Source organism: Indicator indicator, chromosome 10 (assembly GCF_027791375.1).
Source record: "Indicator indicator isolate 239-I01 chromosome 10, UM_Iind_1.1, whole genome shotgun sequence".
In the NCBI taxonomy this organism is placed as follows: domain Eukaryota; kingdom Metazoa; phylum Chordata; class Aves; order Piciformes; family Indicatoridae; genus Indicator; species Indicator indicator.
In genome coordinates this window covers 3,462,501-3,486,379 of record NC_072019.1, presented here as the reverse complement: position 1 = coordinate 3,486,379, position 23,879 = coordinate 3,462,501, and the positions used below count along the sequence as shown (strand labels likewise).

Genomic DNA, 23,879 nt, shown 5'->3' with positions numbered 1-23,879 from the left:
GTACTTTCCAAGTATTTATGTTCAAGCATTCCTTTACCATTTTATTCATTTGCTATCTGTAACACTGCAGCTGATTGTACATCACAAAAATCAGCTTCACTTCTTTACACTGCAAGCATGCTGTACAACCATGGATTTCAAGGTGCATTCTCTTTCCATTGAAGGCATTAATAATTTTGCATTACAGTGATTTCTCTTCCTGAAAGCATCAATAATATTCTTAACCCTGTAGAATTCATCCACCTAAAGAGGATACAAAAGAGAGGTGCTAGATTTGCCAAGAGTATTTCAACTAAATAAAATAGGTACTATTTTTGCCTGTATTGCTTTAAAAAAACAATCCAAGTAGCTTTGAAAAGAAACTTGGTGGCCATTATTTTGTGTAGTAATAAATTACACTATAGCCTTCCATCTAAATACATATTCTCAGTGTTTATGTGAGCTTTTGTCCACCAAGAGCCAAAACAGGGATGAAAAGCCTGCACTACCACAAAAAAAAGAAAAATGCCTGATTTTGCAAAACTAGCCATTGAAACAAGTTGCATGTTCCTAGGAAACAGTCCAGCAGGCAGTGCTAATTCTGAGAAAAGCCAATGAGAAAAAAGAATCTCATTCCTGTTTTGAACCTTATCTTCTAACAAGAAATCTAGGTTGATGGAAACCATGGACAAACCTATTTTATGCCAAACAGCACAATTAAATTCATATAGCACCTATTAACTGTATTCAAAGCAGGATCCTTTCCTCTCTCCTCCAATTTAAAATAGTCCACAATGCAAGATGTAGTTCAAATGGCTGTGGGGTTTGCCCCCTCCCTAGGGAATCCAAAATGCAGAAAACATGATGCCACAACAATCATTTTTAACCTCAATTGTACCAGTTAATACTGGTTAATACTGAAACTAATTCACTGCCTAGTGCTGTAATTTCTCAAGCACTCCCAAGGTCCACATAATCAACCATGGCAGGGAGGCTGGAACTAGATGATCCTCATGGTCCCTTCCAACCCTGACTGATTCTATGATTGTAAGTTAACTTAATATAGTTATCTCCCATTGTATACAAGTTGCTATTAACTGGCCAAATTTGAGCTCAAAAGAACATAGCCTTTCTGAAGTACTCTCATCTTCAGCATTTTACTATTCTGCTTATTCCACCTATCTGAGGCTCCAAGGACAGTCCTGATATCCAACTAGGGTGTGACATTAAAAATTAAAAAAAAAAAAAAAAAATCAGCACACAGTCCTGTCTGAGGTGAAAGATCAGTCTCAACATAACTGAAACTAAGCACAAAGGGAACAGCTTGTACATCTGCGTTAAAAAGTTGGGCAGCGTTGCCTGCTAGTGTTTTATCAGGTAAACAGAGAATACCAGACATGCCCAGGCAGCAGACTGTCTCCCAGTAAGAATTACTTGTTTCAAAAGCCACATCCCACAACATTTCCATCTCTGTCTTTGAGAATGGACTCACAGGTGAAAAAAAAATATGCTGAAGAGTTTTTCCCCTTGTCAGTACAAATACAATTGCAATTCAGTCACTGAAAGCAACTCAACACTTTTGTGGTCATAAAACTGCTACTCAAATGGCATAAAAAGCTTTAAGGTAAGCAGCTTGTGTCCCCAAGTTTGCCTTTTCGGTCCTTTTCTACAGAATGACTGAGCAGTTTCCTTATGGGAAAACAGAACCTCCCTGGTTTTCTCTAACGAATTACTTAAAAAAAAAATTAAAAATTTAAACATTCTCCAAATGTTTCCATCCTAGTAAAGTTAAATATAGCTGCCCTGCACCTAAACAGCGTATGTCATTTTCTTGGAAGGCAGAAACAAAAAACCCACACCAGTAAGTAAAAGATAGATGGAGAAAAAATTTTGAAATCAATATGAAAACATTGGGACCATTTTATACAGAGCTTCTAAAGATAATGTTTTAAAGGTCAAATCCCAAAAGCAACAGTGACAGCAATTAGAAAGTGATCTTATCTAAGCTTAACAAGCACAGTTCAGAGAATACTCTTAGAGGAAACATGGACGACTGTGTTTGTCTTTCATACAAACACTAAGGATTTCCCACAGATGAGGACACAACAGTGACCATAGATTATTTCAGTACAATTGGAGATTTCAGATGTGACTGCCTACATCTCAGTAGCCATGCCTGAAAAAAAATGTTCAGTCCTGAAGATAGTGGCTCAGAGAATTTTAAGGTGTCACAGCCTGGTTTAGACCTCACCGAATAGAAAAGAAAAACAACCACTTAGAAATAAATTGAAATATTTCATGCCCACAGTAACTGTTCAAGGAACAAACTGGACTATAGAAAGCAAGAGATCTATGAACAACTCTTACAGAAAGATGATAAACTGATCACTTAATTTTGCAGCCGTTATTTTAAAAGCGACAAACACAACCTCTGAATCTGTCCAATGAGCCCACAAGAACATACACCTCTGATTTTCACTGTGCATGCTCTAGGCTGGAGTTGCCTTCTGAAAAAGGAATTGGAGAAAAAGTACAATGAGAATGATCATTTCCTTGCTTTAAACAGATTCTCTTTCTTTCATGTTTTGATGAGGATCTTCATTGCATCTACCTGTTCTCATGACTTCATTTCTGGCTTATAAAAATATAAAGCAGCACTTTTTAAATATTCAGTTTATTACATAGACTTATCGGAACACAGGGATTCAACAATTGGATACTTGTTGAAAGAAATCTGAACTTCAGGAAGAGGAAAGTGAGGCAGAAAGGATTAATACAAGGAACTTCTGAATAACATGTAATGAAGTTCTTGGCCACTTCTGTCCATGTTTGTCTGGGAGCCTTTTTAATACAGAGTATCAGAAAGAACAGACAGAAGAAAGGTCAGGCAGCTATAATAGGAAATTATGGAAGCATGACCAAGAGTTCTCACTCTGTGAATACAACAGAAATAAATCAGAACTAGCAAGGGTGTGCAGGTACAGGAAGACAGATCAGTGAAGATGGACCTCAACATCTCTGCATTTCTGAGTAAAGATCAGAGACTCGTGTACAGAAATTAAATTTCTACAGCAGTCTTACTTTCTATTTCAAAGGCTAGGTAATTCCAGAAGGAAAGCCATGTCCCAGGCACTTTGTCTGACTGTTCAGGACTGAGCTGTCCATCTCTTTAGACCATAGTAAGTTTTCTGCCACTTTTCCTTGCTTTCTATGCAGAACAAAAAAAAACAGAACTTCCCAACACATTCATTCACCCAACTTGATAATGAGCTGATCAAATCTGCACACATTTCAAGAGTAGCAGCTCTTTCTTAGGTACAAAAATAGAACAAAAAGAAAAAGGTAATATTTGGTATCCATCAATTGAATATACAGAAAGTAGCAAGCATGTGGCAATAAAGTCACTAATAACAGTAATTTAAAAAATATTTACATTGTTCTTTTTCCAAATTCTTTACAATTGTTTTCATCTCCAGTTACTGAAGAGCCATACATTTATTTTTTTCTCTTCTAACATCCAAAGAACCCCAACACATTTTAAAAGTCTTCCCCTATTAGTTATTTCAGTATACAAGTAGTCAAAACACAGCATCTCTCAGTACACAACAATTAATACTTCGTTAATAGCAACAAAAGACAAAAGGCACAGTACAAAAACTAACAGACAAAATAATTTTGCTAATTCAAGTACTTACTGGCATCAGAAGGCCAAATTAGTAGAACAAAACTATGGTCTTTCCTAATAAATAATTAACTACCCCACCACACACCTACCACATAACTGAGATAAAAACTTCTTCTCAAGTGCAATCTTCTTTCAATGCCAATCAAAATAAGACAGCTACTTGCAAGAAATAGAAAACCTTGCCAGAAAAATGCAAGCAAGAATTGTCACATTTTCCATTTTTAGTATGTATTCATGTTAATGATCTATTAACCAGGCTGTTAGGAAGACTGCTGGTTGAACTCAGATGCCTCAGAAAGCTCTGAACAAAGAACAATTTTTTTTTCTAATCTAACTGCCTCTGCAAGGATTTGTTTCATTTTTCCTCACTGAGCAGTCCACCTACAGTCACTCTGTTGCACCTAACATTTTTGCTCATGCAAAAAAAGGCAAGATATGCACACAGTGTTCATAAAGATCACCCACTGAAGTCAGACCTACTTGCCCAGTCACTAACATTAAATTTCCAGTACTGCATCCTTTTCATCGTCTCTGCTGTTACTGCTGAGGGAGGCTTTTCAAAACACATGGCTACATGTTTAAAACCAACAGTATTTGCTTACATCACTCTCTCTCTCCAATAAATCCCCTTGGGAAAACTGGTACAGCATGTAGAGATGAAACTCATGCTTGAATCATTAACTCAACTTCCTCATAAAAAGCAACAGCATGCCACAGAAAATAGGGAGGCTACCATCTTAACTTTTTGTTCTATTACAAGTAAGGCAGACAAATTAAAAATCTCTCCATTCTCAGCAAGTTATTCATACAGCACAAACACTGACATGGCACATTTTTCAAAACCAACTGTGTGAAAGCCTAAAACTCTTCGCCAAGTCTTGTTTGCAGGGTATTTCAAACAAGAAAAGTACCCAGACATATTATGTAACAAAATGCTCCAATTCTCTCTGCTCTTTAAAGATTTATGGAGCCAGACAATTCTAGCACCAATGGGAAAAGGTGGAGATGAAATACCCCAAGGATTTTTGTCCCAGTTAGAGCTATTTGAAGAGACTATGGTAACAGGTAAATGAAGTCATAGTTGACTGACACCCTTACTGTCCCTGTGAGTACTGCCAGTGGGCTTCCACAATGGCTTCAGGTGTGATGCCTATGAAGGAAACTGTCCACAGGACAACACACTGTTGACAGTTTAATTATTTTAGCAGAAAACCTGCCTGCTGGTTCTAATTGTTCCAGTGGTAGACACAGACAATAGTCAACTCACAGAAAAAAAAAAAAAAACTAACAAGACTGCCTGGCAACTACCCAGCCCAATTACCCCACTAGTTACAAGCTTCAGAAGCAGTAAGCTTTTCTTCCACCAGCACATACAGGTAATTGGCACATGGTAAACTGCTGCCATTGCTCTCATTCTGCTTACCTGTGGTTGAGAACAGAGGGGACAGCTGAGCACCTGTTAGATCTCCTAGCAACACATCTATGGGGAGCAAAAGCTTACCAGAACTAGCTCTCCTACCTTAGCAGGGCTCTATGCCTTTGCTCTTTTTCTTTTAGGACTTCACAGCTCCATTTGCAGAGTGGCCATGTGCCCTGAGAACACCCAGCCCCTCTTTTTTATCTGCTGCATAGCTAGCATGTATAGACACCAAGCTGAATAAGGATGCACTATTTTTTAGGTATGGGGAGAGAAAAAAGAAAGAAAGAAAAAAAAAAAACACAAAGCTTAAGAGAAGATTTTTAGTAGCTTTCAAAGAAGGCTAGTGGCAAAAAATGAACCCAACTGGTTCAAAGCCCCCGGTTTCTCCTTTAAGAAAAAGCACACAAAATAATTTATCTTTGATCTGTAATTAGCACACACTGTTACAGTGCCCTAACCTACTGCATGCTTCTTCAAGCTACAGTCTATCTTTAACTCTTTTCAAAAACAAGTACATAAAAAAAAGTAAGAGTAAAGGTGATACAGAATGTGAAAAAAAACATTGAGAAAAAAACATTTTGAAGCTTTAATATTTATTAATTATGTCACTTCAGCAAGGTGCCAAACTGCTCCGTAATACAAAATGCAACCATATGCTAAACAAAAAGACTAAAGTCAGGAGGTTTGGCACTGGGGAGGGGTGGGAAGGGGTGGAGTGAGTACTGGGGGTTTTGTTCTTTAAATTAAATGGAGCAGTCACAGATGAGGGGGGAATTAAAAGAGCCCAACAGATACTAATGGAAACCAGATTTGATGGCTTAAAATTTGCATTTATAGACCATGATAAATCAATATCAGGAAAACAGAAGCACAAAAGGATGCTTTAAAAAAAATTTTTTCCCCACAACCATAATGTCAAGTATTTGGATATAAATATATGTGTAAGAAAAATCTCAGAATTAAAGCTACCATAATTTCTCCCTGTTGAGTGCAGTTTTCAGTTCTGTTTTCTTTATGCCCAAAGACCCTTTTCTTGTTCATTCACGACACTCAGCTAATGAGCAGCTTGAAATGTTTCTAAGCATTATTTATTGTGCACTGTTTGACACCTACTAGCAAATGTAAGTTTCAAGGAGGGGTACAGTTTCCTGGCATGTATCACTGAAATATCAAATTAATAAAAATAAACTTTGTGAAGTTTACCTTCACAAATGGCCTTAGAAATTATGAGGTAGTAATATCCCTGTTTTATAGATTAGAATGGGGGCAATTAAGATCAAAAGTGTTAATTAATTCTGGCACCAATTTAAGTGCCTCCTTTTCCATGTACTTAGCTTTATGAAACAGTTCATCTTCAAAGCACAGTTCCCACTCAGAACAGATGAAGCTGTGAATGCTCAACACTACTACAAATCAAATCCCAGAGTTTTACCTTGATCATCAGAAATACAGAATAAGCAACTACAATTCCTACCAAAAAGTAGCTGTTTATACAGTACCCCTTAGGAACAGTAAGGGTAGTCTTTGGAAGAGCATTCAATTTTATGAACCATGAAACCTTTGTCTTGAATCCCCTGCCTTAAAAGCTACCACTGTGGCAAAGAAGGCAGCACAGACACAACAGATGGTGGTGCATTTACTGCACCGTCTTGATTGCTACTCAGAGTAGTTGCACCCTTAACAATGAACAGAACACATAAACCTGGAATTTGCTAGAGTGTGAGATTCTCAGTTGTAGGACTTTCTAGCCTTTGAATGCTTGATTTTGCCTTAGGTTATAAGCCATCCCCTAAAGCATAGAAGGAGCCCCAGAAGAGCAGGCTCTCTATGATATCACTATGCACAGCTTACAAGAGCTGGCACCTCTGCCACCACAGCAAATAGTTCAGCTGACCAAGTAACTTGCACAACATCTCAACCTTCAGCAGGTAACTGATGGAATTTGCCAACAATACTCCTGAACCTTGAGTCCCACCCCACACTCTGCCTGGCAGTATGCTGCAGGACAGGTTCTTTGCGTTCCCCTGTGATCTGTAATTCCTATGCAGCTTGACTCTTTTCTGACCCTTCCGTGTTTCTATCACTTCATCCCATTTTCTACATTTACACAATTGGATCCTGTTCCCAGCCACTCTGAGTTATCCCATTCACACTCTCTCCCTACTGGTAGTCAGTCTGTAGGATCCTTTCCCATTCTATCCTGCTCTCTGCCAATACACTAGCTTTTCTCTAATCTCACCACGCTCATGTCCAGTACTGGGGCTCCCAGTTCAGAGTTTTCCAACCCGTTACTCTTACTGTTTTTATACTCCTCAGTCTCCACTGCCCTGTGTCACAACTTTCCAGCCTATCTTCTCTGAAAAACTGCTAACCAACTAGTTCCAGTTCACTGTCTTCCTTTTTCCCTGTGAGACTTGCCTCTCCTCCCTTATAGATAACTTAGCAGCTTGCCCCAGCCGACTCTTCTGTCTGCTTAGTCTTTTATCTTCTCTACATTCATCTGAGCTTATGTTGTTAGAAAGAATAAACACTCTCTGAGAGACTGGAAATCTTCAGCCCATCCAAAGTATCTGGAAAAAGCTATTTCTGGCAAAGCCATTCCAGTCACCCATACTGTAAGTCATATTCATAGTCACTCAGTACTCAGTGCTGTCAGCACTAAGGGATGCAAGAGGTTCATGCAGCACTATGTGTACATAAATTCTACACTTTAGCTGCTATGCTCCAGCAAGCTCTGTTAAGCACATGTGAGTGCTTAGAAGATTTCAGAAGTCTAGAAGAAGTTAGAAGAGTAAGTTTAGGTGAGTACTCTCAGACATTATTGTAAAAATAACAATAAAAATCCCCTTTCCAAGTTTTAAGTCTCTATTTCAATGCATAAGAGGCTTACAATATTTCAGGTGCAATTTATGTTAAAATAAATAGATTTAAAAGAATAAACATAGATATGTTTATGTATGAATAATACATTTATTTTTTGTCAGCCATCTACTAAAATACAAGGTTTTTTGGAAACATACACCCTCAAGCAGGCAGTTGCTATGTAGCATTATAGTATGAAAAGGTTGTATTTTGACCAACTGAGAAGACACTCTCATACAGTTACATCTTTTGCAACCCTAACAGCAAAAAGAGTTACTCTCCTGCTACAAGGGGGTGTGCCCAGCAGAATACAGCTTCCACAACACTGCCATTCAGAGACATCATCACTGTCCCACCAGCCATTCAAACAGGAATGTCACCCATCTCTTGCAGCTGCTAAAGCTGTAAATCAGTGCATTTTGTGATAGACAAGGCCAAACAATAGAGCCAGTTAACAGCTAAGGGTTTCCCAAAACATCAGGGAAGGGTTACACTTGACCTGATAAATTCTGACACTACATCTCTTCCTTACACGTGCTCTCCTACCTTCATACTCTCAAAAAAATCTTCCAACTGTAGGTAACTGTACTATCAACGTATCATCTGACAACCCCACTGTCTGAAAATACATCTCTGTTTCTACCATACTTCCAAGACAGCCATCCACCAGAAAACAGCTTGGAAAAACCAAGTGACAAGTTTCCATTCTCAGCAATATAAGCAGCTTCACTGCAGTGAGAGTAGTTACTCATGGGCTAGGAGCCTTCCAGCTATTCCAGGCAGCTAGCCTGTAAACACAACCGGTCACCAGCTCCTGTAGCAGTACAAGCCTCCACCACTCTCTGCAGGAACACTGGGGCATGATCCACTGATAAGCCCACAAAAGCAACTCATTCAGAAGCTCCTGACCTGCACCTGACCACCAGCCAAGTTCAGAACAAGGCAAATAATCCTCCATTCAGTGATGCCCAACCTCACAGACATAATTAAGATAGAATCATAGAATCAACAAGGTTGGAAAAGACTTGAGAGATCATCAAGTCCGACCTATCACCCAGCACCTCATGGCTTCAAGTGCCATGTCCAATCCTTTTTTGAACACCTCCAGAGACAGTGACTCCACCACCTCCCCGGGCAGCACATTCCAATGGCAGATCACTCTTTCTGTGAAGAACTTTCTCCTCACTTCAAGTCTAAACTTCCCCTGGTGCAGCTTGAGACTGTGTCCTCTTGTTCTGTTGCTGGTTGCCCGAAAAAAGAGACCAAGCCCCACCTGGCTACAACTTCCCTTCAGGTAGTTGTAAAGAGCAATAAGGTCTGCCCTGAGCCTCCTCTCCTCCAGGCTAAACAACCCCAGCTCCTTCAGCCTATCCTCATAGGGCTTGTGCTTGACATCTCTCCCCAGCCTCATTGCCTTTCTCTGGACACGTTCAAGTATCTCAAGGTCCTTCTTAAATTGAGGAGCCCAGAACTGGACACAGCACTCAAGGTGTGGCCAAACCAGAGCTGAGTACAGGATACTCAGGTAAGGCAGAGTGCAGTAAGTACTCCATGCCCCTATGCTCCTTCCAAATCCCCTGCCATTACAATGTGTCTATAAATCCCTGAAGGACATAATCACACCCTACAGCCACACTCAGGCTGCAGTCACATGGATTCTGCCATGAAGTCATGGTTGCTGCACACAGACAAGAGCAGCACTTTGGGATGGCAAAACTGCCAATGACTGAAGGTGAAATTGCTTCCATTCTTTAAGCCTTCAGAAAGGGCAAGCTTTCCCATAATGCAGCACAGGCTAACTAAGTTAGTCAACCCCGGAGTACTGCAAATAAATTCTGAAATAAGCTCACTGTTAATGTACTTTGGCATAGGGAGAAGAGGGAGGATCAGCATCCCACAGAATATGTGGAGAGGAAAAATTGCCTGATGCAATTTCACACAGTGAAGCCCAAAATATCTCCCACTGGTGAAACATCAGAATGATAATCAATCAGATTTCAAACAAGTCTAAACAGATCTCCAGCTACTGCAACAAGCAATTGAGATTCGCATCAGTTGCTTGGAAAGAAGTGACTAATGCTGGATGTTGACTGTCCCATAAAATCCAAGTTATGTTTAAGGACAAAGAATGCACTGTTCCAAACTACAGAAACTTGAGATTGCAACACAAACTCCATCCTGATGAGAAATTTCAAAATATTTCTCTTACTTTCCCTAGCTAATTATAGCATGCTTATTTTATATATATATATTTTTTTTTTAAGTTTAGAAAAATACAAAAAGTGTTCTCTGAAGAGTGAGTGAAGTGCCTAGGTGACATTTTGTAGAATTCACATTATTTTCAATCTATCTTGAGAAGACTGCAAACGTATTTTCAGCTTTTTAGATGAAAGCCTTCATGCTTGTTCCCAAAATATTAACTTCCTTAAGATCTGCGTGACACATTCAGTTTAAAGTTTGCATTTATTTTGTGCTGTTATTTGCCAGAATACTAAAAATATGAAATAAAATAGAAGTTTGTTGCTGATTAAAAAAAAAAAAGAAACCCAACAAAACAGGATATTTTAGTGTCTTGATAACATTCCTTCTTATAAGCCTAATAACTTTATATTTTATCTTAAATAATATGCTGGTTATTCCTCCAAGAGAGCTCAAATTGTTTTGTTTCACCATCTTCAGCACAGTCTTCACTAATTAGTTCTTTCCACTGGATCATTATAACATATTGTCTTAATTAATGACATTAGTAGATTCTTTATTTATGGCATTTTACTTTATCCAATGTACCAATTGTTGCTAAAAAAAAATTAAAAATCACAAACCAAAAAGAGTCCACAGAAAAAATTTTGCCCTGTTACTATGTGTTGAAGGAGAATCATGACTAAGAAGAAAAGGGATTTAAGCCTCCAACTTGCCTTACAACATAGTTCTGTATTGCACAAGGAGATGGTGTTACAATGGAACAGGAGTTTTCAGGAACTACCCTTAGTCTTGGTTCTTTTCCATAGTAGTTCTGTTCCACATCTGTCCATAGACCACAGACACCAGCAAACCACAGGCCATGAGAATGAGGAACTAGCACAATAGTTAATAATCATCTGCTTCTAGAATTTTTGATGTAACAGCATCCAGCAGCCTAGTTCACAGAAAAATCAAGAATTTCTCCTTCTTTCACCACTCCTACATAAGGGTTACAGTCCTGAGTCACATATTCTAGTGCAAAACCAACTGTAAGCCAAATGCAGGTATTTCCCCCTCATTGATAATGCTTGCCTCCAAGTATTACTGACATGCCACGTCCAAGGATTCTATCAAGCCTTTAAAAGCTGCAAGGTAAGAAATCCTCAAGTTTGGATCCTCCTGTTTTTCAAAATGGAGGCCGTACTGAAACACCTCCCTGTGACAGGGGTAATTAAAAAACTTTACCTTAATTAAGTGGATTAAATCCATGTAGGTACATACTAAAACACAGAAAGGGACAGAGAAAGCACATGACATACCTCCAATTTCAATATGTGATTTGAAAATGTTGATGCACAGCTTTTTTTGGGGGGGAGGGGGGAGAGGAGTGGGGGGAGATGGGTGGTGGGGACACATACAGCAAATTGTATGAAGTCTATTAGAATCCCTATGAATGCACCAAGCAAGTGAATTTCCTCAGTTGTCTACTCAATGGGGACAAAGACAGTATTGTTCCCAGGTAACAAGAGGGATGGTATAAAAGCTGGGCAGCAAGGATGTGGTTCATTAAGAGAAGAACTAAAGAACTCGTTAAGGTGCACTGCAAGGCACAGCAGCTTTGTAAGTATTCTCTGATGTGCCAATAATGTCATAACAAATACCCAAGTAAACTAGTTCAGCAGTTTGCCCTCACATTGACATTGGTTTCAGTGTCATTCAAGCCATGGCCATTTACAATTTCAAAAATACAACTGATCCTCTCTACAAATCACACAAGCCCAGCACCCAAACACTTTTCACAGAGGGTGCCTCAACATCTTCCAACAAACTTCCAAAGCATTCTAGCAAGAACACTGAAAACCAAAGCATGGTTTGTTTGTTTTAATAACACAACATGGTTATTTACCTCAGCAGTGTGACACACAGCCCTTCTGCTGGGAAGTTTCCATAACCTTCCATATTATTTCTTTTTCAGGCAATTTTTAAAATACTTCTTTAAGAAGGCATTATACAACTCCACATTTCAACTCCTACTGTCCAAGTAGTCTACCAAATCATTTCCTCCACCAGCAGCATGAAGACAGAGAGCATTATGACACTTCATACATATTTAATAACAGCCTGATAGGCTGTCATTAACATCAAACAGCAATCGAAGCTGGCTACATTAAACATGATCCCCGTGTTAAGAGGGCAATCAAAAAGTGCCTCCAAGATCCAGCCTGTAAGAAATACCCACCGACTTGAACAAGGTGTAATGAGGCAAACTGCACTCAAGAAGTCATTATTCACACACTAGATTCAAAATAAAAAATAAATTTAAAAAAATATTAAAAAAAAAAAAACACACACACAACAGGAGAAAAACCTTCAATGGGTCATAAGACCAGATATGCCATAAGGCAATCTGTCACAGAGTACTCATAGTAGTAACTGTTGTGTCAAAACTGAACATTCAAAAGGAAAGACAAACCTTCCTTTATGTTTTATGAAATGTAAGCCCACAGAATCAATAATTCATGAGTTGAAGAAAAATACCAGATTTGGATATAAATATTAACAGAACGCTGTCAACCTGTTTAGAACCAAAACTTTTACTATCCTACCTTACAATTATAAATCTAGATGGGAATGTTCTTCAAAAGCTCCAAGAAAATCTGTATGCAAGTCATTAATGAAGAAATTAACATTTTCTGTTCGTGTAGGTCCTAAGCAAAACAGCAGAACTCTGTTCAGTGCCTAGCTGTTAGAGTGAATGCTAACGGATTGACACTGTTTATTCCCAGAGTTGTGCTGTGTTGACAACAATAATGCTGGTGTGCACACAAGGAAGTACACCAAAGGATGTACCCAAGACCCAGTGGAAAAAAAAAAAAAGTAGGGAAAGAGGGTAAGCAGCTCTCAGGTGGCAAACAATGGTAAAAATGCCAGTTAAAAGTATCATAGTTTCAGAATACAAAGGTTATGTAACAGGTCTTGGGTAAGTTTTTCCAATTACCTAAAGAGGCATTTAAAAACCACAAGAGAGAGCAATTGACCCAGAATGCATAAAACACTCTCAACCAAATATGAAATTTATTTTCAGTGTACTTGTTAGCCTCAAATATTTAACTCGATCCATGATGCAGTTACTTTAATCTTTGTTTACTAAAATGGTTACCAGTTGAAGTTCAAGATCTAGAAGAAATTTATTCTGCCTTAAGACACCAGCCCTTCTCTATTTTCACTACTACTATGTGGAGCAGAATAATGGAACACAAAATACAATTGTGCCAAAAAAATCAGGGCTGTTGTCAAAATTTACTGTTTGAAATGGTGGTGACAGTGCTGTACCGTTTTTAACTTTTTTCCAGCGCTATGAGCATTTCAGCCTAGTTATCTGTTAAAAATACTTACATAAGCATGAATGCTGGGCACAGGTAATAAAAAGTCAGTCTAAACACTCCACTCTTCTCCATAGTTCCCAAAATCTTCACCGCATTTCACCCAGTGATGAGTACAAGGAATGAAAAGCAGAAGCTGTTGAACGTTATGAGCTTTTATTTTTTTTCCAGAAAGTTAATTCCTACCTTTATCATTCTGGAGAGATCTCCAGCATCAGCTAATTCCAACACTATGTTCAGCTCATTGTCTTCAATGAACGAGGCATAATACTTAATTACGTTTGGATGATTCAGTTGCTAAGGAAGCAGAAAAATAATGCACGTTTTAGCGTAGAGCACATCTTATCTTTTAAGACTGACAAATGAAACATACTTATTTAGGCAAACAAAACAACCCCTAAAAATCTATTTCAGTACGATACACAAAGTATAAGCTCAAGAGAAGCAATCCCAGATAAACATTTTGCAAGAACACGATGGCATTTCAGGATCAACATGACAATTTTAGAGGAGTTTTGCTTCAAAGTACTGCCATGTGTCTCTGCAACAGCGTGCTGAACTGTTAGCTGAAACAGCAAAGTCAATTTTCACAAAGCAGAGTTTTGCTCTTGTTGGAGGTTACGGAAAATAAAGAGTTAATTGGTATAAACACAAAGAAAAGTCCTCCAGAGGCTAGAGAGTCCCACGGGGACAGGCAGCTTGTCCTAGGACATTGTAATCTGTTATTCTATTCTGTTTTCCTGTGCCTCTCTATTTAAGGGAGTGCACAGCCAATTCCTCTCTCTCCTCTCCATCTCGGGACACATGCACTGCTATCTTATGGTTTATGGGGGAGCAGCTTTCTCCTGGCCTTGGCTGGCAGTGCATTTGCAGCTACAGCACTGAGCCTGTTGAATCCTGCAGCAGGCCTGGCTCTAGTCGGGGGGGAGGCACTTTGGCTGCTCTTGGGCCTGCTGAGGCTGAGGGGAGTAGAGGTTTTTGGAAGGCTCTGGAAGGTTTGGGCCTGGTAGGCTCAGGTGAAGAACTGAGCCTAATGTGTGAATGTCTTCCTTCTACCTGAATACCTTTTGTATATATTTGTAAGTGTGGAGCATTTTCATTTCACTCCTTGGGAAGGGATAAAATATCTTTTCTGTCCTTCTGCCCTGGGCAGTTCATGGTTAAAACTAGGACAGCTCTACATAGGACACAGTTGTTTACAACACCGTAGCTTTACCAGAAACTTCCACTTGAAAAATTGCTCATTTTTCTTTAAGTATTTACTTCTCCATGTTAATTTTAAAGCAATAAAGATTACAAAATTCCTTAAGCGTGGCCTCCAGACAGGCAACAGTGGACACCTCAAGTACAGTTATGAAAACCTTAATATGCTTTGATGATGGCTGCACATTAAACAAATCCTTTACCTTAAGAAGATCTATTTCTTTGATGCAGTCAGCACGGGCTTTGGCATCCATCAAATCAAATATCTATGCAGAAGAGATAAGACATCTTTATCAAGTGATAAAAATATAGCCAAGTGAGTGATCATTATTATTATTCCACACCATCCATAAAGAAACTCAAGTTATTCACTTTAGGGCAAGATGTAGCATTGCATTAAGAAATATTTCTATGCTTTAATGTACTTAGTTACTGCTTTATTGCTTCTTTTAACCCTCTTATAGAGAACAAGTCAATTGTAAATTCAAGTTTTCCAGTGACTTAATTGCCACCTCCACCTATCCATTCAAACCCACAGCAACAGTTCAGCATATTTCCTTTAAACTGTTTCTAATCCAGGTATTCAATTCCTTTCCCATTTCTGCCATGTCATAATCCCAAACTGATGCTGTACTGAGCAGGCCTTTTCTTCCTTACTTTCTTGCCACAGTCTTCCTTTTCTGCTCTACGTAATGCATGCACGCTCTCAGGATCAAAACATCACTGTCACCTCCAATTCTTTCTCTCCCATTTCCTTCCCTTCAGCAAGCAAAGTGATTTGGGTTCTCTAATTTGTATACTAGAGCACTTTTTGTAAGCCCTTATCACCTTGACAGCCTTCTACAGTTAGGCATCGCTCCTCATCATTTTTTTCCCCATCTCCCATCTGTTCCAAATTACTTTGCAACGTATCACAGGATGTCAGGGATTGGAAGGGACCTAAAGAGATCATCGAGTCCAACCCCCCTGCCAGGACCATACAATCTAGCTCAGGTCACAGAGTAACACATCTAGATGGGCCTTGAAAGTCTCCAGAGAAGGAGACTCCACAACCTCTCTGGGGAGCCTGTTCCAGTGCTCTGTGACCCTCACAGTAAAGAAGTTCCCCCTTGTGTTGAGATGGAACCTCCTGTGCTGCAGCTTACATCCATTGCTCCTTGTCCTATCACAGGGATCAAGTGAGAAGAACCTGTCCCCTCCCCCCTGACCCCCAGCCCTCAGATATTTATAAACATTTATTAAATCCCCTCTAAGTCTTCTCTTTTCCATATCAAAAAGCCCCAGGTCCCTCAGCCTCTCCTCATAAGGCACATATCTCATCTTTGCCTCCTCCAGTTAGCCACCAAACTCTTTGTTGATTTAAATTTTTTGAATCATTTTTTCCCACCAGTATGTTTGTCTACATTCTACACACACATAGTTAATCTCACGTCTTAGCATTTTCATTCCCTTTTTTAAACTACCTTTGGGTCCCCTTCTCGCTTCACTTTCTCAGATCATAGAATCAGTCAGAGTTGGAAGGGACCACAAGGATCATCTAGTTCCAACCCCCCTGCCATGGGCAGGGACACCTCACACTAGATCAGGCTGGCCAGAGCCTCATCCAGCCTGGCCTTAAACACCTCCAGGGATGGGGCCTCAACCACTTCCCTGGACAACCCATTCCAGGGTCTCACCACTCTCATGGTGAAGAACTTCTTCCTTACATCCATCCCACTTCCAGCTTTGTTCCATTCCTCTTAGTCCTGTCACTATCTGATATCCTAAAAAGTCCCTCCCCAGCTTTCTTGTAGCCCCCTTCAGATACTGGAAGGCCACAAGAAGGTCACCTCGGAGCCTTCTCTTCTCCAGACTGAAGAGCTCCAACTCTCTCAGTCTGTCCTCATAAGAGAGTTGCTCCAGCCCTCTGATCATCCTTGTGGCCCTTCTCTGGACACATTCCAGCACCTCCAGATCCCTCTTGTAATAGGAGCTCCAGAAGTGGACACAATACTCCAGGTGGGGTCTCACCAGAGTGGAGTAGAGGGGGGAGAATCACTTCCATCGACCTGCTGGCCACACTTCTCCTGATGCAGCCCAGGATCTGGTTGCCTTTCTGGGCTGCAAGTGCACACTGACAGCTCATGTTGAGCTTCTCATCCACCAGTATCCCCAAGCCCCTCTCCTCAGGGCTGTTTTCCAGCCAGTCACTGTCCAGCCTGTACTTGTGCTTGGGATTGTCTCCACACAGATGCAGAACCTTGCACTCAAGTCTTGTTGAACCTCATGAGGTTGCCTTGTGCCCACCTCTCCAGCCTGCCAAGGTCTCTCTCGATGCCATCCCTTCCCTCCAGCCTGTCTGCTGCACCACACAGCTTGGTGTCATCAGCAAACTTGCTGAGGGTGCACTCAATGCCACTGTCCATGTCACCGACAAAGATGTTGAACAAGACTGGTCCCAGGACTGATTCCTGAGGGACTCCACTTGTCACTGGCCTTGTGCACCTCAGTACAATGTCACCAACTATTTCCCTTAGAAATGACCCAAGTGTTACTTAAAAATAACTCTTCCTCTCTCATTTGCCATTTCTTTCGGAATAAAAAGAACCAAACCAAACCAACGCATACAAAACCAAACAAAATCCCAAAACAAAGCAAACAAACAAAAAGCCCCACACCAAAACAACATACAAAAACACCAAAAAGAAATCACCCAAGTACTACCATCAACTTCTGTGTGGTCTGCCTATTATATTTTGAGCTATTCAGAAGAGGGATAGAGATACACTACGAATTTTAGTCATTGCTACAATATTACTTTTAGCATTTATAAATTTTCAATGTACATCATTTCTTTCTAGATAGTCTCCAGGAAAAGGTGTATTATGTGCTGTGAAGATCACTGGTACCTGGTTCCATCAGTGCAGGATGATCAAAAGCTCAACAGCTGACAGCTTGTATTTCTTATCTTGCCATCAACTCCAGAAACAAAAATAAGGGTTAACAGCACTTTGACTACTGAATGCCTGTAAAAAGTTCTCCTAAACTGACTGCATAGCTGCCCATGTGAATCACACCTTCTTTCATCCTCCCCAAAGAAGTTTAAACAAATCAGGAAGTCCACATAGGATCTGCTAAACCTCATCTTCATTTTTTTGTGCCACTAAACACTCTAAGTTTGTCATTCTGATCAACTGAAAAGGCCGAAGACTTCATGCACAGACCACAGTCCTCACAGAGCACACATGCTCTTGGCTAGCCACTGCTTCCCTTCAGACATCCAATTTTGTGTCTTCAGAAAGAAGAGGCATAAGAAAAAAAAAAAAACACAAACTTGCAGTGCATACAAAATCCATTTTTTTGACAAAAAGACAACTCTAAGTCAAAAATGACAGACTTGTAGTTAATAAGAAGAAGGAAGAGGAAAGAGAAAACAAAACTACTTACCAAGAACAAATGAGAATAAACCATCTCACAACTACTTCTATATTAACACCAAGATGACAGGAAATAGACTGAACTAGAAGCAATTATTCAAGGAGACTGTGGGGGACTTAACAGAAACCCAGCAGGGTAAGTCACAAGTAAGGAATGCTAAGACCAAGAAATAAAGCCATTTCAGATGTACTAGAAGAGGACTAGATGGGAAATTACAGGCAAAATTATTAAAATATAAGTAATAGTGACTGAAAAGACAGAAAAGATAAGTTCATCTATTAAGAGTGGGAACATAGTGAAGGAGATGAAATAGCCAGCATCTGTTACAGGCCTCAACTCCGAATGAATAAAGAACCGTTGCTCTTGAATAGTTTTGACTAAACTCCTAGTGTTTGGTACAGTCATGAAGGAACGATTTTTCCACAAAACACTTAGGAAAGTTCTAAATACTAGAGGTAGCACATTAACTGACAGAGTACAGGGAAGACATGACATCATGACTTGCAACCTTTTGTCTGGACTTTTCTTGGCCTGCACTTATTTTTGAGCTTGGCTTTAGCTGCAGCAGCACACAGCTTGCTGCTGAGCGACTCAGCTGTAACAAAGTTGTTTTTAGACTCCGCTGAGCTTTGTGCAACTGCACAGTCTTAAGGAAATTATAGCAGATACAATAAAGGTCTAACAAAATGGGACTGATAAACATCTGTAAGCTTTTGGATCAACACAAAGCATTAGCAACTGACTGCTTGGAATTACCCAGTTAAATACCACCAGCATCCTCCTCCTAGCAGAGCTCAGGACACTGATGATGCTCCATACATCGATTATTGGAAAGTAGCAGTAATTAAACTACAAGTGTTAACATCACTGTAATTGGCTAACAATGAAAACTGCTGCATTTTGATTAGACTGCTAGGGCATTAATTAAACCAGCAATAAATTCTGCTTCTTGACTCCACTTATGAGGTCAGGATCACAGGGTAATTCTAGCCAGGGATATGTTTCTCTACTCAACACAAATTGCTCAGCATAATACACTCTTATTTAAAATCGTAATTATTTTCCCCCAGTTTCTCTTTTCAATGACTATGACAAGATTAACATTCCTATAAAGGAATTACGTCTGCTGTGAAAGCTTAATAAGCAAAAATTACAGTAAATATTTTTATGATCTGCCAGTTCTCATGTAATCAAAAAAATCTCCTTGTGGTAAGCACTACACCTTAGTTAGCAATTACTGTGCCATTCCAAAATCAATCAGGCAAATACAGCTGAAGAGACTTAACAGAACATTTTAAAAGCCCTCAGCACTTCATTTTCCCACTTAGGAAGAATGTTAAGTGAAATAAGACCGTTTTTTAGCTCTTTTTCATCTCCTAGTGCAATTAATAACAAAGGAAAAGCAGAAGGACAAGTATACATGGATACCTATTCCAACATATTCCCCTCTGTGTGCTAAGCAACTAAGGGATCTCTGGTAACTGCACTGACTCACTTCTCCAAGTACGTTTGTGTGAGCACAGATTATGATTTTTTTCATTACTTGTTATTTTAGAAATACCAGGTTTAAGTACTGATAGTTTTAAGTACTGCCAAGAGATACTGGTATTTTTAGAATCCTTTCTAGGCTATTGTAAGACACAGAGCAATAACTGTTCCCTCTGTATATCTATAAAGTAAACAAAGAGGTTGCAGTATATGAAATCAGCTTCCTGAGTGAAGTTTTTACCTACATACTCACACATGCAACAAGCGCTGCTGGCACAGAAACATTTAACCACCAGATGGAAAACATCAGGCCTTAGCTTCTAAGTGTAGACTGTTATCTAATCAACTACCAGCAACCAATTTAACTCATTATCTGAAGTAAATGCCAAGTTAGGAATCTATTTAATTCCTCTTGCTTCAAAGTGCATCACTTCTCCCAGTTTTCCTTGTCACTACTGAAAAGGTTTTAAAAGTCTTTCTGACCTCACCATTTAAATGCTAATTTAACCTATTTGCTTGAAATTCTGTACAAAGTATTTGCAAAGCAAACCACAAGCATGGCCACTGCGACCTAAACCTACCAACTAGTAAGCAAAACACACACTTGAATGCACATAAATATTTAGATATGCTACTGAGTAGCAACAACAAACATTATATTTTGCCACCACTGCACTGCCGTGCAGAGACGATAGTGCTTCATAAAGTGTGAAATTACAAGTACTTTCCTAAGATTAATTATCTTTAATTCAGACCTGAAATAGCAATCCACTGACAATGCACAATGAATATACAAGTGCTAGATAAAAAGAGTCATTGTCTGAATTCCTAGCACGGGGGTCTCCAATTTTGGAATGAAAGGGAAGGGAAGGTGGAACAAAGTAAGGCAGAAACTTAATGAGTCTAGACTTGTTGAAATATGCAGATTGACATAAAAATTTTGAGTAACTAAGTTTTACTTACAAAACAGCTCATAAAACAAAGTCATACGGTCTTGCAGTCAATTACTTTAGATATTAACAACTCCTTTGTCTCTAAGGATGTTTTGTGAGTCACTTCCCCTCCTGGAAGTGACCACCGGAGTTCTCGTTGCTTAGAATAACACACCAGACCTCAGGGTGCTGCTGATAGCTCTGTTCCAAGGGTTACCTGGGGTGGCAGAGGCAGAGATGTACTCCTCCTACCTCAGGCATGATCTTTCAGTCTAGTCAGTATAGTCTGGACTTCAGACTCAGTATGTTAAGGAACTTATCTGGAAGCTCTTCACATGTATACTGCTATGTTCATAGTTCATCTATGTTTGATTGTTGTTGATGCTCCTTTTCTTCACAGTGTGGTTTAGACATGAATGAAAGTGAAGCAATGAAGACTTGGGGTTTAATTCTGCTTTTATGCAGGTAATACGGAGAGAGAATCCTCCTGTTTTAAACACCACTTCCCTAATGCGGTGGGTTGAAATCCCCTTCCCACATTAACCACACCAGACTAGCTCAGTTCTGAGAGCTCAGTTTGCCTTTACAAAAGCAAAGCACATACGGGAGGATGAAGCACAAAGGATACAATGAGAAGAAAAGACCCAACATACTAGCATGTGTATTCTGTTTGTTAAACTGCAAATTAAACAGTTTTCACTCCGCTACATATCCTGCTGGAAACCAAATCAAGAATACTACTTCATGTCATCTGGACTATCAGCAACTACCAATTCAGGAAGAGTGGTTTCTGTCACCATCTGCTTGTCCTTTCTCCCACAGCATCTTACCACCACTTGCTTCTGCTCACAGATAGTTCCACAAATGTACATTTTGTACACAAATCCTGTAACATTTATCAATATTGTACATATTTCAGCCAAATAAAATTTTAATAGCAGAAAATAAACACTCTTGTTGGAAAGCTTCATAAGAACTCAGAACTGGCAAGTCCTTTTGCAAAAATAATGCCAATAACCCTTTAAGAGAGGATAACTGAAGAATTCGAAGTCACATCAGCCCTGGAAGGTGGAGTGAAACATGGGAAACCACTAACCAAATACACATAAAGAGAACAGCTATGCAGCCAACCTAGCCTGGAAAAACTAAATGGGGAGGGGACAGAACAGACATGACTGATCAGAGAGGAAGATATGCAGTAGCTAAGATGCAAGATCAGAACAGGCAGAAAATGGGAAAGCAGAAGAAAGTCCAGATCTCTGCTACATTACTTCACAAAAAAACTACAGCTTTTTTTTTACTTGAGCTTGAGGAAAAACTTCTTCCCTTTGGGAGGATGACTGAGCACTGGAACAGGCTGCCCAGAGAAGTTGCAAGATCACCTTCACTGAAGGCTTCCAAAACCTGCCTGGATGCATTCCTGTACAATCTGCTCTAGGCACACCAGCTTTAGCAGGGAAGGTGGAGTGGATGATCCCTAGAGGCCCCTTCCAACCCCTACCATTCTCTGATGCTGTGATTCTACGATTTAGAGACAATTTCTCAATGTGGAAATGTGGAAAGTGGTATCCATGCACAGGTCTAAAAGAGAAGGATTAGATCCTCTCCCTCATGACAAAGCAACACTTTTTGTCCATACTGAGTTTCCATTAATGAACATCAGACAAAAAAAACCAGCAGTATTTTAATTTGAATTTTAAAAAATGGTTGAAATTAAAAGAAACTCCATTACAGAACAGGCCCACAAGAGCTCCTTCTGAAAAGCAAATCAATTCTCACCAAAACAAAGAAAAAAAAATCGATGAAAACAAATTTTATAGAGAAATTAAGCATTGCGACAACATTTAACAAAAGTATTTCTAGAGCATCTTAAGGAAGGTCACAGAAGCATAGCAACAAGGTGGCCTCCTGTCTGAAGGGAACAACTTCAGCTGTTAACTGTGCAAGCTGAAACTGCTCTGCCAAATGCTTGGTGTTGCCATGAGCCTTTTGAACTCCACTAATATTTCATTGTATACTTAGACATTGTTTTCCCCTTACAGCTTAACCAAATCTCACTTCCCATTTGGATAATAATCTCCCACATATAATCAGCCTGAATATGGAAAGTGATTTTACAGATTAGCCAACAGGACAAGGGAGGTGATTTTTCCCCTCTACTCCACTCTGCTGAGACCCCACCTTGAGTACTGCATCCAACTCCGGAGCCTCTATTACAAGAAAAATATGGAGGTGCTGGAACGTGTCCAGAGAAGGGCCACAAGGTTGATCAGAGGGCTGGAGCACCTCTGCTAGGAAGACAGACAGAGAGTTGGGGCTATTCAGTCTGGAGAAGAGAATGCTCCGAGAAGACCTTATTGTGGCATTCCAGTATCTTAAGGGGGCCCACAAGAAAGCTGGGGAGGGAATTTTTAGGGTGTCAGGTAATGATAGGACTAGGGAGAACGGAGCAAAACTAGAAATGGGTAGATTCTGCTTGGATGTTAGGAAGTTCTTCACCATGAGGGTGGCTGAGACACTGGAACAGGTTGTCCAGGGAGGTGGTGGAAGCCTCATCCCTGAAAGTTTTTAAGGCCAGGCTGGATGTGGCTCTGAGCAACCTGCTGTAGTATGAGGTGTCCCTGCCCTTGGCAGGGGGGTTGGAACTAGATGATCCTTGAGGTCCCTTCCAACCCTGAGAAGTCTATGATTCTATGATTACACAACACAGCCCCTCCTGACATGCACTCAGCAGTAAGTACCTCAATGGAAAACCGAAAGCTTTTGTTGGATACTTTAAGACAATCTCAACACTATCAGGATAAAGCCCCTAGGGAGAGCCACAACCCTTCAACTCTATTTCCTACCAACCATTAAGTATATTCTTAGAAATTTATTACTTAAAGAAAATTAAACAAGAAAGCTTTTCTGCTACAGAAACCATCACCTGTATATGTACAGCATGATGCCTTCTTCATGAATTGAAAAGATCTTCTGTCAGATTGGGAACTCTGATGTCAGGACACAGCTCTGCATCCTGACTTTCGAAATGCTGTTAAGAGTACACATGCTATAATGCCTCTGTGTTCTTAATGCAAGCACAGTTATAAAAATTTCATTGTTAACAGTGAAAAGCTGGACTTCATGTCTCCCATCCAATACCCAGGCATTCCACAACCTCCTTAATTGACATGCATTTCAAGTCACATTTGACCTTTTTGGTTTTTCATGCGCTGAAAATGAAGGAAGAATTAACTTAATGTTTTAAGACTGTTGATCAAAGTTCTTAGAATATATTTCAGCTTTTGAAGTAGCATATATCTGGCAGTTTTCCCAGAAGGGGGAACCAA

The 23,879-nt window shown here is 39.8% G+C and overlaps 1 protein-coding gene across 1 annotated transcript in view; it reads right to left on the bottom strand.

The window, feature by feature from the left end:
* NEK7 (NIMA related kinase 7) overlaps window positions 1-23,879 on the bottom strand; it is a 56,826-nt gene that overhangs the window by 24,737 nt on the left and 8,210 nt on the right. Inside the window, exons 3-4 of the mRNA XM_054384271.1 lie at window positions 14,917-14,979; window positions 13,697-13,807 (exon numbers count right to left, since the gene is read on the bottom strand). Of these exons, the coding sequence (XP_054240246.1) occupies window positions 13,697-13,807; window positions 14,917-14,979 (174 nt within the window). The remainder of the gene's footprint in view (window positions 1-13,696; window positions 13,808-14,916; window positions 14,980-23,879) is intronic.